A 14322-nucleotide genomic window follows, 5' to 3' on the forward strand; every position below is an offset into this window, starting at 1 on the left:
CTGTGATGTGACCCTCTCTCTCTCACACACACGCATGCACGCACGCACACACACACACACACAGACATACACGATGCGCAAAACTCCGCATTTGAACAGTCAATAGCAAATACTTAAACTAATAACAAAACATACTTACAATAGCTGATTCAGAAGTGCCAGATTGTCATAGCAAAGTCAGAATTACCTCCTCTCCTAGATTCACGAAACGGTCGTCCATAAAATGCATTGCTGTTCTGTTGTAAGTAATCTTAAAGATTCCTAAATGCATCTACTCTTGGAAGGCCAAATAAAGTGCTTTTGCTTTCGCCTAGAAATACGCAGCGTCTCCCTGACATGGCTGCTTCAACACTAACTGCGGTTACTGAAACCACGCCTTTTTTCTTTGTGTGCACATTTGGGCCGCATTATGCAAATATTTCCACATAGTGAGGTAGATATGTGGCAGAGTGGCAGAGTCTTAACTTTGATAAAGAATATCTCTTTGGTTTTGAGACTTTAGTCTTTGCAACTTCAGGGATCTTATCTGTGCACAATCAGCTTGTAACACTCCAAAGAGAAAGGAAAACTTGAAATCGCATCAGTTGACCCCTTTAAGTTAGATACACAAGTATGTCCAACTTTATTATTTATTTGTTGCTTAAAGGTTGAAATAAAAGCAAAAAGTACATACTTGACTCCCTCAGACCCCTGTGAATGCACTCGTATATGGTCTTGGCATCCTCGTAGAAATGGCTCAAGAGTGGGCCTCCATTCAAAACCGCTCCTCGACGAGCAAATTCTCCACCCTGATCGACAAAAACCAAATGCAAAGTTTTATATCAAATCTCCGACTGCAACTAGACAGACTTTGAGTTCATCTTAATGTAGTATAGTCTTACCGGCAGCTCTACTGACTGCATGCGCAGGTCACAGGGTGGTTTGAGGGCTTTGGGTCTGGTGGCGAACCAGTACGCTGTGACGGCGGTGAACGCGCCCATGCCGAGGAGGGTGTTTGTGGAGAGGCTGCGGAAATAGTCCCTCACCTCGGACAGCTCAGGGATTCGCAGCTGCTTCAACAGCTCGTGTGCCTGCATGACTACAGCGAACTCAATCTGTGGAGGACAACAGGGGTTATATTAAACCCTACTGCGCTTATACCCTAGCGCAGGGGGAAAAAATACTTTGATATTACCATATTTATGTGTAATGGAATACCAATGAACTTCAAAAAAAATTTTTCATTGATAAGCAGAGCTGACGGTACCTGTTTTCTGTTTTTTGAACCAAAACATGTTTATGGTCCAATTAAAAGCTTAAAGGGGTCCTATTATGCTCTTTTACAACGTCTTTTACAAAGTCTAGATTTAGTTTTGGGGGTGTACTAGAACCGGCTCTCATACTAGGTTGTTTGAAAAACACATTATTTTTCACATATTTTACATTATTACAACACCTCTCTCCCCAGTCTGGCATGAACGGCTCGAATAGTTCCTGTATTAAATGAAGGCCCGCCTTCTGAAATATGAAATGAGCTGTGATTGGTTAGCTGGGCCAGTGTGTGCTGTGATTGGTTGCACTCGGCACCTGGTCGGGAAATGTCATGCCCCTTACCATAGCGGACTGCTGCGAGCTTCTGTGTAAATATTGTGTCAAAATCAAATCAATTTGAGCGTGATTTAAACCCGGATGATTGTAACCACTCTAAGTTCGTCTGCCTTGGGAAAGCTAGCGTGTCTCCGACATAGTGATAACACTCGTTGCCTTCTCTAGTGCAGCTCAACCAGGTCTCGTCCCATTCGTCGATATTTGTGATATCACAAATCCCGGAAAATATGCGTTGTAGTCCAAACGAGTCGTTCGTTGTAGTTTTTGAAAAGTGATTTCTGTTAAATAAAATATCTCCTTTTGAAGTGGACTTTGAGCTTTGTAACTTTGCAGATCTTTTTTATGCTCAATCAGCAACATTACTGACTAACTAAAGTTGAAAAAGTGAAAAAGCATAATAGGACCCCTTTAATTTTCTTTATGGGAAATATTTTTTTCTTTTTAATTTTGGGATGAAAAATCAAAAGAAATATGAAATATAAGTTCAATCACTAAGACAATGTGAAAAGTAAAATGTTTTTGTCTGGCAGACAACTTGCTTATTGTCCTATAAAATCTGTTTTTATTGGCACATTATTGTGCTGTAAAATCCTGTCAAGTGTTTCGTAATGCTGTGGAAATCACTTTGATTAAATCTTATCAATCAATTGGTAACCAAAGTGAACTGTGACACATTATCTTTGCAGGGAAACAGTCAGTGATGAAGAGTCATAGTTTAACTGATTAAACTATCAGATGTTCTGGAAGGTTATCTTCATCTACTCCACCTGTAATTCTGCTAACATCGGGCTTTGCTTTTACCTGAGAACAAACCTTCACAGCAACCAACACTTCACTAACATGTCATTTAACTTATATTTTACAAAACCAGCACCAACAGCTATACCTAGTGTTCACTAGATATTTTGCGACATTATTTTCATGAAATCACATTTCCCCCAAATTACCCCAAATACAGAAACACACACACACACACACAAAAAAACCTCATTATTTTTCTTATTAAACTCTGCATTTAGTGAAATTTTGTTCAACAGATACTGGGATGTATACTTGCTATTGTACTTTTTTAAAATGTATTTTATAATTCACCTTTTACTTTCACATTACAGAATTGTCATAAAAAAGACACAAAAAAAACGTTAACGATAAACATAAAAAAATAACCATCATTTTTTTGCTATTGTACTTTTTTTAAATGTATTTTATAATTCACCTTTTACTTTCACATTACAGAATTGTCATAAAAAAGACAAAAAAAAAACGTTAACGATAAACATTAAAAAATAACCATCATTTTCTTCATGCAATTTTTTTTCAGTTGATTTTGATGAAATATGACCTAGACCTATGATTTTTGAGTGATTTCTCGCAGTTTACTATAAAAACGTTTTTTTCGTAATTGTAAATAAAACAAATATTACTAGAATACTTTTTACAAGAAAATACTTTCAGACTTTCTACTTCAAAATTTCACATTTAATTCAATGTGTTACTTGCTTTTGTAATTATTCCGGAAATTTACTAGCAAGTTCAGTGAAAACTGTTTGTGCGACAATTTTTTTTCTGTGCACACTTTAAAACAATGATTTTTCAATGTTGTAAATAAAACCGAATACTGGATTTAGTTTTACAAGAAAACACTGCTTCGAATTTCAATTTCACATACTTGCCATTTGTTAGTAATTATATGAAATTTACTACCAAATTCTGAGTGAAAAGTGTTTCAAAGTCCTACAGTCCACTGATCAATGTTTTTAGTTAAAAAAGAACGATTTTTATTTGATCAGTTTATCACAGAAACTGAGGATTTGAATATTCAACAGGTCCAACTAAACATTATAATCATACTCAAATTAACTATATGAACTACAAGTTTCATTTGCAACAAGCTATCATTAGGGCCGTGAGTCACCGTCAGTTATGATTCATGTTAAACCTTGCAAGGACGCGTTACCCCTTTAACCTCTCACCCACTTCTATTCTTACAGCCCCAGGGCAGATCATTCTAAGAAACTGCTTTCACTTAGTGAATAAAAACAGACATAGCATGAAACCCTTGTAAACTCATGCATGACTGCATACTGTACAAACAACACAAAGTGTTAAATCCTGTAGAGACTTGGAGTTAAAATACTATCAACCATTCAATATCCTCATTCATTCAGAATTAAACAGCAAACACTAAACTCTCTGCATTCTGCCAAAAGCAATTGTACTATAAAATTAGTTTCTTCAACTGTACACGTCTTGCTTGAAAACCCGTCCTTCCTCATGGTGCTGACAGCAAAGTCAAACCATCTCAATCATTAGGCAAGAACTCAACATGACCAACACAAAACACACACACTTCACCTGAGACTAGAAGAATGAGGTACGTTCAAACAAACGTGGGTGCCGATGTGCTTCCCCCACCCACAGAATCACGCCAACAGGAAGGTGAAATGACCAGGTGAAGGTAAAAACAGTTCAGTCTAAACAACTACGGGTTGAGTTTATGTGCAACCGCAGGTCAGACCCCTGCCGACCCCTTCCTGCTCCTTATTGGACACACACACACTTAGAACCTGCTGTGTCAGCCAATCACAGAGCAGGAAGTCAAACAAGCAACCAACCAATAGTTTAAGTCCTAAAATAACACAACTGACTAGATATGATTGTTACTGTGTCGATACTCAACAAGAACTATATTCTGACTAAATCACACTGATGTTCTGTGATAAAAGTACTATGACTAGCTGACCGACATGGGTTTTTTATTAGTCAAATGCTTCGAAATACTGCTTGTAGTCAGAACTTTTTTTTTAGCAAGGATGCATTATGTTGATCAAAAGTGATATTAAAGACATTTAAAATGTTACAAAAGCTTTCTATTTCAAATAAATGCTGTTCTTTTAAACTTTCTATTCATCAAAGAATCCTGAAAAATAAAATGTATCACGGTTTTCACAAAAATATGAAGCAGCACAACTGTTTTCAACATTGATAATAATAAGAAATGTTTCTTGAGCAGCAAATCATCATATGTGACCCTGGACCACAAAACCTGTCGTAAGTCGCTGGGGTATATTTGTAGCAATAGCCAAAAATACATTGTATGGGTCAAAATTATAGATTTTTATTTTATGCCAAAAATCATTAGGACATTAAGAAAAGATCATGTTCCATGAAGATATTTTGTAAATTTCCTACCGTAATTATATATCAAAACTTGATTTTTGATAAGTAATATGCATTGCTAAGAACTTCATTTGGACAAATTTAAAGGCGATTTTCTCAATATTTAGATTTTTTTGCACCCTCAAATTCCAGATTTTCAAATAGTTGTATCTCGGTCAAATATCCCAACAAACCATACATCAATGGAAAGCTTATTTATTCAGCTTTCGGATGATGTATAAATCTCAATTTCGTAAAATTGACCCTTATGACTGGTTTTGTGGTCCAGGGTCACATATTAGAATTATTTCCGAAGGATCATGTGACACTAAAGACTGGAGTAATGATGCTGAAAATTCAGCTTTACATCACAGGAGTAAATTACATTTTAAAATATATTCAAACAGAAATAATTTACTTGAAATTGTAATAATATTTCACAATATTAGTGTTTTTACTGTAGCCTATTTTTAATAAAATAAATGCAGCCTTGGTGAGCAGAAAAGACTTCTTAAAAAAAAAAAAAAAGCACATTACAAATCTTTGACCCCAAATTTAAACAAAATTTTATGCCTAGTTTATATATCGGTCAATCACTACCTACAATATCACACTTCTGTTTATTTATCAAGGATATCCACATCATCTCTCTGGGTTTGCTGTCGATCCGTCAAAAGGAGCTGATAAACATAAACACTTCGTCTCATTCCACTGGTGTACAAACTTTCCAGGGCAAAGGTGACGTGACCACGGCAATGTCCTTTACACACTTCCTGTGACGGGGGCGGGCTGAGACCAATGACAGACCCTCAGGCCAGTCACCCGATGGGCGCAGACACAACCCCCTCCCAAAGCAGGGCTGCTATTTAAAAACAGTGGCACAACAAATGGAAAACAGTGGCATGAGTGGAACAGATCCAGAAATATTAAAGGCATGCGATTTATGACGAGAGGCCAGCGGACATATAACATCCGCATGAGACTCGAGAACAAGACAGCTTTCCACTGATTTGAAGTGTAAACTTTAGTGCAATGTGAATTTAGTCACTTAAAAAATATATATATAGCAAATCATTTTGCAGAAATATTTCTATTTTCATGCCATTTCCAACAAAATTCTCACTACCGTAATATACCTCTTTTGGGTTCCCATTGTTTTTTTTACTGGTGATTCATTATAAATTAGATAATAATTTTTACTAAACATACATTTTATCAGCATAAAGGCCTGTTCACACCAAGGACAATAACTAAAAAGATAACGATAAAGATATAATTCTAAAAATAGTTCTCAATTTTAAAGAATAGCAGAGTCCACACCACAGCTATAACGATAAAAGCACAGAGAAACAATATCATTGGAATCCCTTTCAGAAAGATTTTTTCCAACTGATGAACAATAAAAACATTGACAGCCAATCAGAATTAATCCTGCTATAACGAGCTCGAAAATTTAAAGCGGCAGACAAGTGTGCGCTTGGAATAAACAGACGATATCGTCCGCTGGTGTGGACGCTAATATAGTTATCTTTATAGTTATCGTTCTTGGTGTGAACGGGCCTTAAAGGCAGTAGAGCAAATACTACCATTTCATACCCTTTTGTTCAAAAGTCAAAGAGTTTTTGAAAGAAAACATCAAGGCAGCATTTATTTGATCAAAAATACAGTAAAACAGTAATATTGTGAAATATTATTACAATTTAAAACAACTGTTTTCTATGTGAATATATTGTAAAATGTAATTTATTTCTGTGATGCAAAGCTGAATTTTCAGCATCTTTAATCATTAGTCTTCAGTGTCACACGATCCTACAGAAATCATTCTAATTTGCTGATTTGCTGCTCAAGAAACATTTCTGATTACTATCAATGTTGAAAAGAGTTGTGCTGATTAATAATTATGTGGAATTTTATTTTAGGATTCATCTTTGATGAATAGAAAGTTTAAAAGAACAGCATTTTTTAAATAGAAATCTTTTGTAACATTATAAATGTCTTTATGCACTTTTGATCAATTTAATGCATCCTTGCTAAATAAAAGTATACATTTCTTAAAGGGGTCATATGATGCTATTTTAAAGATCATTATTTTGTGTCTTTGGTGTAACAGAATATGCTGACATGCTTTAATGTTCAAAAAACACATTATTTTTCAAATACTGTACATTATTGTAGGTCCTCTATGCCCCGCCTCTCTCAAACACGTCGGCGGCGTTATGCACATCTTCCCACATCGTGACGTAGACATGTTGGGGGCGTGTTAGAACGAGCCGTTTTAGGTAGGTGTGGTTAACTCTTAACTTTTATAAAGAATATCTCTTTGGATTTGAGACTTTAGTCTTTGCAACTTTACAGATCTTCTTTATGCACCAAGAGCTTGTAACACTCCAAAGAGAAAGGAAAAATTGAAATCGCATCATATGACCCCTTTAAAAAAAACATATACTGACTCCAAACTTTTAAACAATACTATATTTAAAGACTTTAAATATTAAATAATGTGCTTAATTGTTATGAAAATAAGGTAGTGCAAAAAAATGGTCTTAAAATAGGCTTATATTTTTATGCAAAGCACAATTTCTTAGGCTTTATGGTGAAATATGGCCAAGACAAGTTCTTGAGATTCACTCTAGATCTTGTTTTGTTCAGTCATTCATAAGGAAGGTTTACATAATTTCAAAACCCACACGACAGACAAGATTGCATCACATGACCTGACAAACACTTAATGACAAGTTCCAAAGAGACTGAACAAACAGAAATGAGCCAGGAAGCGCTGTACTTACCTCAGCAATGACCATCAATAAATATTGACCAATCAATCAGCATGTTTCGTTCTATCCATGATACAGAACACATAACTAAAAACCAGTCAAACTGAGAAGTGGGACGTTTAAGTATCTAAAATATCACCTAGCTGTGTGCTGCAGCTATTGCATAATCATAACATTAGACAATCATGTTGCATCATGGGTCTCCAGATCTTATTTACAGCTTGAGACTATAATAAACGCAATAAACCAGATTAAATCAGACAGGCAGTATCAGTCTGACCTTGTGATATCTATCACATGTCTCTGACCGGGACAAAGGTTGAGTTTTACTCTACTTACGAGTTGACAAAATATACACTGCCATCTCGCTTATAAATTCTTGAAAGATATGCGACCTTCATATAAAATGCATGAATGAATACAACAATCAACGGCATACATTATTAATAAAGATGAACAGGTGTGAGCTACAGGCACCCATTCACACGCTCAGACGGCAGACGCCCATGACCTTTTGTCCTGCTTACCAGGCGTCCGTTTCCAAACCCTTAGTTTCCACTATTCCTGTTCATTAGCAGCACAATGACCACACCAAACAAGCTCTGCAAGAATACCAAAGTGCATATGAATCACAATGTCTTAAACCAAAATACAACCACCCATCAACACAACCACAATGAGGGCAAGAGATGATCTACAATCATACTGTACACTACGGCTTCACAATAGTGGCAAATCTGAAATCGCATGAAACTGCATGCATTGTTTCCCACCATGAAAACCTATTGTTTAATACTAAACCTTTAATTTATGCACACAGGTGATTTCCCCAGGTAGGAGGGATGCTGGGAATGAAAACAATAAACAGAAACATGGCTGTTGCCATACAACAAGGTCAAAAGGGACACGATGGATCTCTTGCAAGACAACATTCAGTAACAACCACAATACTGTAAAACAGATTAATGCTCAATTTCTAGGATGACAATCAACTTCTATAACAGTAGTTTTGCTAAGCCACATGATGAATGCATTTAGAGGTCAGCAATTTAAATTAAGAACTTCAGTCTCAGTTTGTAGTCATACACATATGACTAATGATTTTCTGTCTCTAATTCACAAACCAAGAGCAGCTTTAATTATTAAACACAGAGGCTCTTTACAAAACACATGCTGATTTAAAATAAAGGTTGGCACGTCACACAATGTGCATTTATTAAATTATGAAAATACATATCCAAACAACAACAGCTAAAGACGAAACTGGAACAAAGAGGAGTTCATAGTGTCATATTTCAGTTCCATACACACACATGCTCTTCTGCTGTCATCCATACATCAATGACACGTCGCGATGTGGCAAAACAATAAAACAGTTGCTATTATGCTACTATACAATGCATTTCATTACTCAATAAAGAATAAAATACATCAGGAACTGCGAATGACCTTTAAACTGACTTACTACTGACCTGTATGAGACCGAACTCTTCTGACGGCCAGCGTTTACTACTTTCTCCGTTGTGTTTGGTCGCCAAAATCTCCACCAATCAGAGGCGCCCTACGAATGGACAGACTGTTAGGAGGCCTGTGATTGGTGGTTCGTCTGACTCGCAGTAACCCGTATTTCGGACTCGTTCACCTTTGTACAGACTGTCTTTCACAAGCGGGAGCACGCGCGGGTGTGATATCATATCAATATCATAAGAGATCGATAAATTCACATAATATGTGTAATAATTGAGCTGTTTTGATGATTTAATATGTTAAATATATCATATTTATAAAAACGGTCTAGAACTTATTATATTGTATTGTAATGCTAGCTTATATTTTAATAGTAGACTACGTAAACTGAGTTTTATAGATGAAATAGATTATAGCAGCTAACTGAGACAAAAAAAATGACACGTGTGAATGCAATGCGATACGACTGATCAAACCGATAAAACAGGATGAGTACAAACCTGTTATGAAAGTATTGGAAAATTAGCCAACCAAGGAGCCCCAAATATACTGTAAACGATTCCATTAATAACATTAACAAGCAATATTATATTATGATAAACTAATGTTTATTTTTTTTATTTGATGTATAAAAGTTATAGGATAGCTTTAATGTGTGTGTGTGTGTGTGTGTGTGTGTGTGTGAGACTAGGCGTGTTTGTGCTTAAACCCAAGTAATACTAATAAATGAAAACTAACAGTTTAAATCATAAATCCAATATGTCTGTTACTTACTTAATAAAGAAGAGGATAGAAATTTCCTCAACTGAACGGAGGTGTACAGTTTTTTTAGAGGTGTTCTGTTAAAAATAAAAAACAACATAGAGAAAATACATAATTGGTAGAAATCCAGATACAATTTGAAAATTAAAAATGTATAGACATTTTAAGAATTAAATAATTTACCTGTTGAGAGTGTGTTGACAGACTATAGTTTGGTTGAGCTCCAAAATCAATAATCATTTGACAGTTACAGATAGTTACAGAACCCTAAACTCTAACACAAAGAACCATTTCAGGGATTTCATGGGGCAAATTAAACATTAATTCTCAAGGTCTAAGAAACATGGTAATGGTAAATGAATATTGTGATAAATATAGATATGGGGGAAAATATTCTAATAATAAAGGCTGTTCAAAATCCTGCCGCACAACAGAGTGCCACTTATATACAGTAGTTTTGGCAAATCGTTAATGTACATAATGACTTCACCCTATGCTGCAAAATATTTATATTAATAGTTTTACAGCTTGAATAAACTCTCAACTTAAACAAAAAAAAATCTTAATTTTTAAAGAATTTCTATATGGTCAGGAGTCAAACCAGTACAGTAGGCATCTCAATAAAATGAAGCTGTTAAGAATCAGAAGTCTCTCAGTTCAGAGTCTGGCGCCCTCCTCTGAGAGGCCCATTTCTCTGAAAGACACACACTTAACAAGCAGCCCTTTATACTGTCTCTGTGTGCAGCTATAGTGCAGTCCCAGAAGGCCCCTAACCAGTGTTTTTTATAGGTAAACAGGCGATATGCTTTGCATATGTTAAAAAAATATATCAAGAAATCAGCTATAGCTTAGCAAGCTTAGCAAATGTACAGACACTTTAATTTGTCCACTAGTAGTCAAAATAAAGAAATCTCAGGTGTCCACTAGAGGGCAATCAGTCCACTGGAAATTACAATAATCTCAGAACAAGAGAATCTGAGTCTTTTGAAAACGTTAATTTTATTTATGCAAAACACTGTGAGTTTTTGTATCCAGAATAGGTAGAATCAGGTAGCAAACAAACATAAACAGTCACATACATGCTCAAAACAACTTAACAGATTCATTTTAGTCTCCTAGCAGGTATTTTATATAAATATGAGGTGCAAACACTGCACACCAGATCAGAGAGGATACAAAATCCATTCACTGATTCCTTCAACATTCATTGCACAGGGGTTCGAGGTCACATTATCAGAAAACCGCAGGGGTCAAAATCTGCTCAAAGAAATGATGTGGATGGTCAAAAAAAGTAAGCAGAAACACATGCTTCAGTGAATGTGATCATGGGACTCAAATTCAAATTAGTGACTCCATACCAGGCAAATTCATAATCAAAGTCCCTAAAATGATAATGTGTTACTGTCAGCAGCATTTGTAATTTTCAGTTCATGTAGGACGTGTTTGTTCAAATCCTGTTTGACATCATTCGAATGTTAAGTCTTCTAAAAAATGACTTCATTTTGCAGAACTTGCGCTTTTGCTTCTTGACTTTTCTCTTTCTAAGATAAAACGCCTCCCAGTTTTCTTCATCTCCTTCCCAAGGACCCCAAGCCCCTCCGTTGCGTCTTGGATCGGCTCTAGGATCCTCCGAAGGGTAGCGCACAGGAACGGCAGTCCGGTTGTAGAACGCTAACCGGGCCAGCAGCTGCTTGACCACATCTGGCCGGCGCTCTGCAAGATCGTAACGCTCATACGGATCGTCCGCCACATTGAAGAGCCACAAGGATTTCTTCGCTTCCGCGTGGCGTTCCAAATTCCACCAAGATTCCGGAAAGTTTCCCAGCATCTCCATATCCAGAATTTCCTGTCAAGAGCTTCCAGTCTCCAACTCGAACCGCTGCCTGTATGGCCGTATTCCAGATCCCATATCCATTTTTTAAAGATCCGTGCCAGGCAGGGTTGTAGAGAGGATCGATATTATGAAGGATCTCCAAACGTGGAGACTCTTTCCCATTACTAATGGTTTCCCACATGTCATATCCGTCAAGCCCGTCCATCCGGGAAACGTTCCTTCCTGCGAATCCCACTAGCATTGGGTACCAGTCGGTGATGTGAACCAGAGCTTGGCTAACTCTCTTCCTGCGTCTCAACAACGGACTAAGGGACGAATCCAATGCCACGGACGCCTCCTTCCCAATACGTTCCCTTTTTTCCCCGTAAAGGCCAATTGCTCCCACCAAAGAGCGGCTGTCCACCGTTATCTGTAGAAAAGATAATGACACTGTTCTTATAGTAGCCATACTTTCGGAGCGCGTACGTCACGTTCCTTACCGCCTGATCTACAGCCGAAACCATCCCCGCGTATTTCCGGCGAAACACATTTCCCATTTGTCGATACGGATAGACGTATTCCCTTGGTGACTGCAATGGCGTGTGCACGGCTTGGAAAGAGAGGAAAATGAAAAGAGGCTGGGATGAAGGATCGTGAGCAGCAAGGATTTTTCGGACACTTTGCGCGTACAAATGTGTGGAATAACGCCCTCCCTGACCCCATGCCTCACGCTCACCCTCGTGGAGGTCGTACCCGCAAATTCCAGGCCCGTCCCACGACTTGTAGGTGTAATAATCCACACTGCCTGTCAGGGAGCCGAAGTACGTGTGGAATCCGTGGCGGGTCGGCAGGCAATCGCGCTTGTAGAAGCCCAGGTGCCATTTGCCCACCATGTGCGTGGCGTATCCCGCCTCCTGCAGCCGCTGCGGCAACGTCCGGAGGTCAAAGGGCAAACAGCTGGGCTGCCGAGAGCGGATTATCGAGTGCTGGAGACCGGTATGGATCTGATATCTAGAGCGGAAAGGGAAAGGAATATAAATGGATCAGAACTCACAAACACATCTCGTCACAAGCACAGACATGGATTGATTGATTTATTTCACACACTGTATTGCCATAGACATCAGGACTCCACATAACTGATTTATTTACTTTGTGCATAACCTGAAAATGTCAGGGAAATTATTTTCATGTTCAGCACTTTGAATTGTATGAAATGTGCTATTAAATAAACTTTGAACCTAACCTGAACATTAGTTTTATCACAATTTTCTGTGAAGCTGCTTTAAAACAATGTGTTTTGCGAAAAGTGGTGTACATATAAATTTGATTTGGTGTACATATAAACTTAATTAAATAAGTTCTTCAAGTTATGTTCTACCATAAAATATTTATTGGATAAAAATATTGTTCTTTTGTAGAGCAGAACTTGCTCACAAATAAGAGTGATGTTAGAATGAAGTCAGTTGTGTTCAAGAATCACTCAAACTGATACACAAATTGGTCTGAATACTAATCATTTGTATTAGTATATACTGTGTGTTTGACCAAATATAATATTGTTGATGAAAATTACCCTATTTTTAAACGATTAATAGTTTACTTAAATCACTGGATCTTTTTTCACTCCAAGGCCCCACATTGTCCACGACAACATTCAAAGGCCCCATGACTTTTCCAGTTGTTACTGATTTACCCGATAAGAATTTTTAAAATCATTTTTCACACTGTTTCTGATCAAATATTTTAGAGCTTGGCATAACTTGGCATAAAAAAGTATAAAAATGCCCACAGGTTTATAAGTTTTATGAATTTACATGACTTTTCCAGGTCTGTACAAATCACATCATTTTAAGTCATCTTGAGGCCCCCTAGTGGGCCCCCGCCACCTGGAACCACTGCCTTAAATGATTCTGACAATGTAAATCGCTTTATTGTAACAATATCACCCTTAAAAAACGTGGTACAGTGATGGCAATGCCATGGTGCTTTGATATTATTTACCACTCATTACCATATTTATGTGACAAAAATACCAAGTAAACGTCCACAATCATGGTGCAAACAGCTGGTTGAAGCGAGTGAGTGAGTGAGTGAATTACCTGCCAGTGATGAACTGACTGCGGGATGGAGTGCAGATGGGCTGGATGTAGTAGTTCTCCAGCTTCACTCCTTCCGCTGCCAGTTTGTCCAGTGTCGGGGTGTGGATGTCTCTGTTGTGGTAGCCGATGTCGTTGAAGCCCTGATCATCTGTCATGATGAAGATAATGTGCGGACGCGGATGGTTCGGCTGCTCGACCTGGTTCGGACTCGTCCAGTCCTGGGACAAATAGCCCAGACTGAGCAAACTCATCACGGAGAGCGCCGTTAGAGACGGTGCTGTCATGGCAACGCGTGCAAGCCACTGTGAGTGAGGGAAAAAATCATGAATGATCGTCTGAACTGCAGCGAAGAGCGTAAAGTTTGCGTGAGGAGGCAGCGCGATGTGTGTGCGCGCGGTGAGGGGTCTGGCTGTGGCTCAAAACTAGTGAACTGCCTGCCTAGAGCGCCCAAAAATGCTGCACGCGCCTAAAGTGGCCAAAAATGTCTTGAGACCTAGTGAGCTAACTACTTAAGACATTACCATCAAACGTGAGCTGTCATGCAGAGGATTCTGGGAATGTCATTTTTTAAATAAGTTAAATTATAAGATAAAGCGTTGTTTTTCACATCTAAATACTGCATTTTTGACAGTATTTTACTGTGAAATTACACTGTGAA

General features: G+C 37.7%; 1 protein-coding gene and 1 pseudogene across 2 annotated transcripts in view; both read right to left on the reverse strand.

Moving 5' to 3' along the window:
- The window catches only part of acsl1b (acyl-CoA synthetase long chain family member 1b), a 25516-nt gene extending 16472 nt beyond the window's left edge, over positions 1-9044 (reverse strand). The window contains exons 1-3 of one of the 2 annotated variants that reach the window (XM_016576200.1): positions 8993-9044; positions 882-1094; positions 674-788 (exon numbers count right to left, since the gene is read on the reverse strand). In XM_016576200.1, coding sequence (XP_016431686.1) covers positions 674-788; positions 882-1076 — 310 coding nt within the window. In that variant the 5' untranslated portion in view covers positions 1077-1094; positions 8993-9044. Of the gene's footprint in view, positions 1-673; positions 789-881; positions 1095-3942; positions 4091-8992 lie in introns of those variants that run through there. The other variant, XM_016576199.1, reaches the window with a different exon arrangement.
- Positions 9045-10836: 1792 nt separating this feature from the next.
- LOC107758463 (arylsulfatase I-like) lies at positions 10837-14128 on the reverse strand (annotated as a pseudogene).
- Positions 14129-14322: the final 194 nt, after the last annotated feature.

The sequence above is a fragment of the Sinocyclocheilus rhinocerous genome, unplaced genomic scaffold (genome assembly GCF_001515625.1).
Source record: "Sinocyclocheilus rhinocerous isolate Xijiao unplaced genomic scaffold, SAMN03320098_v1.1 scaffold4219, whole genome shotgun sequence".
Taxonomy (NCBI): Eukaryota; Metazoa; Chordata; class Actinopteri; order Cypriniformes; family Cyprinidae; genus Sinocyclocheilus; species Sinocyclocheilus rhinocerous.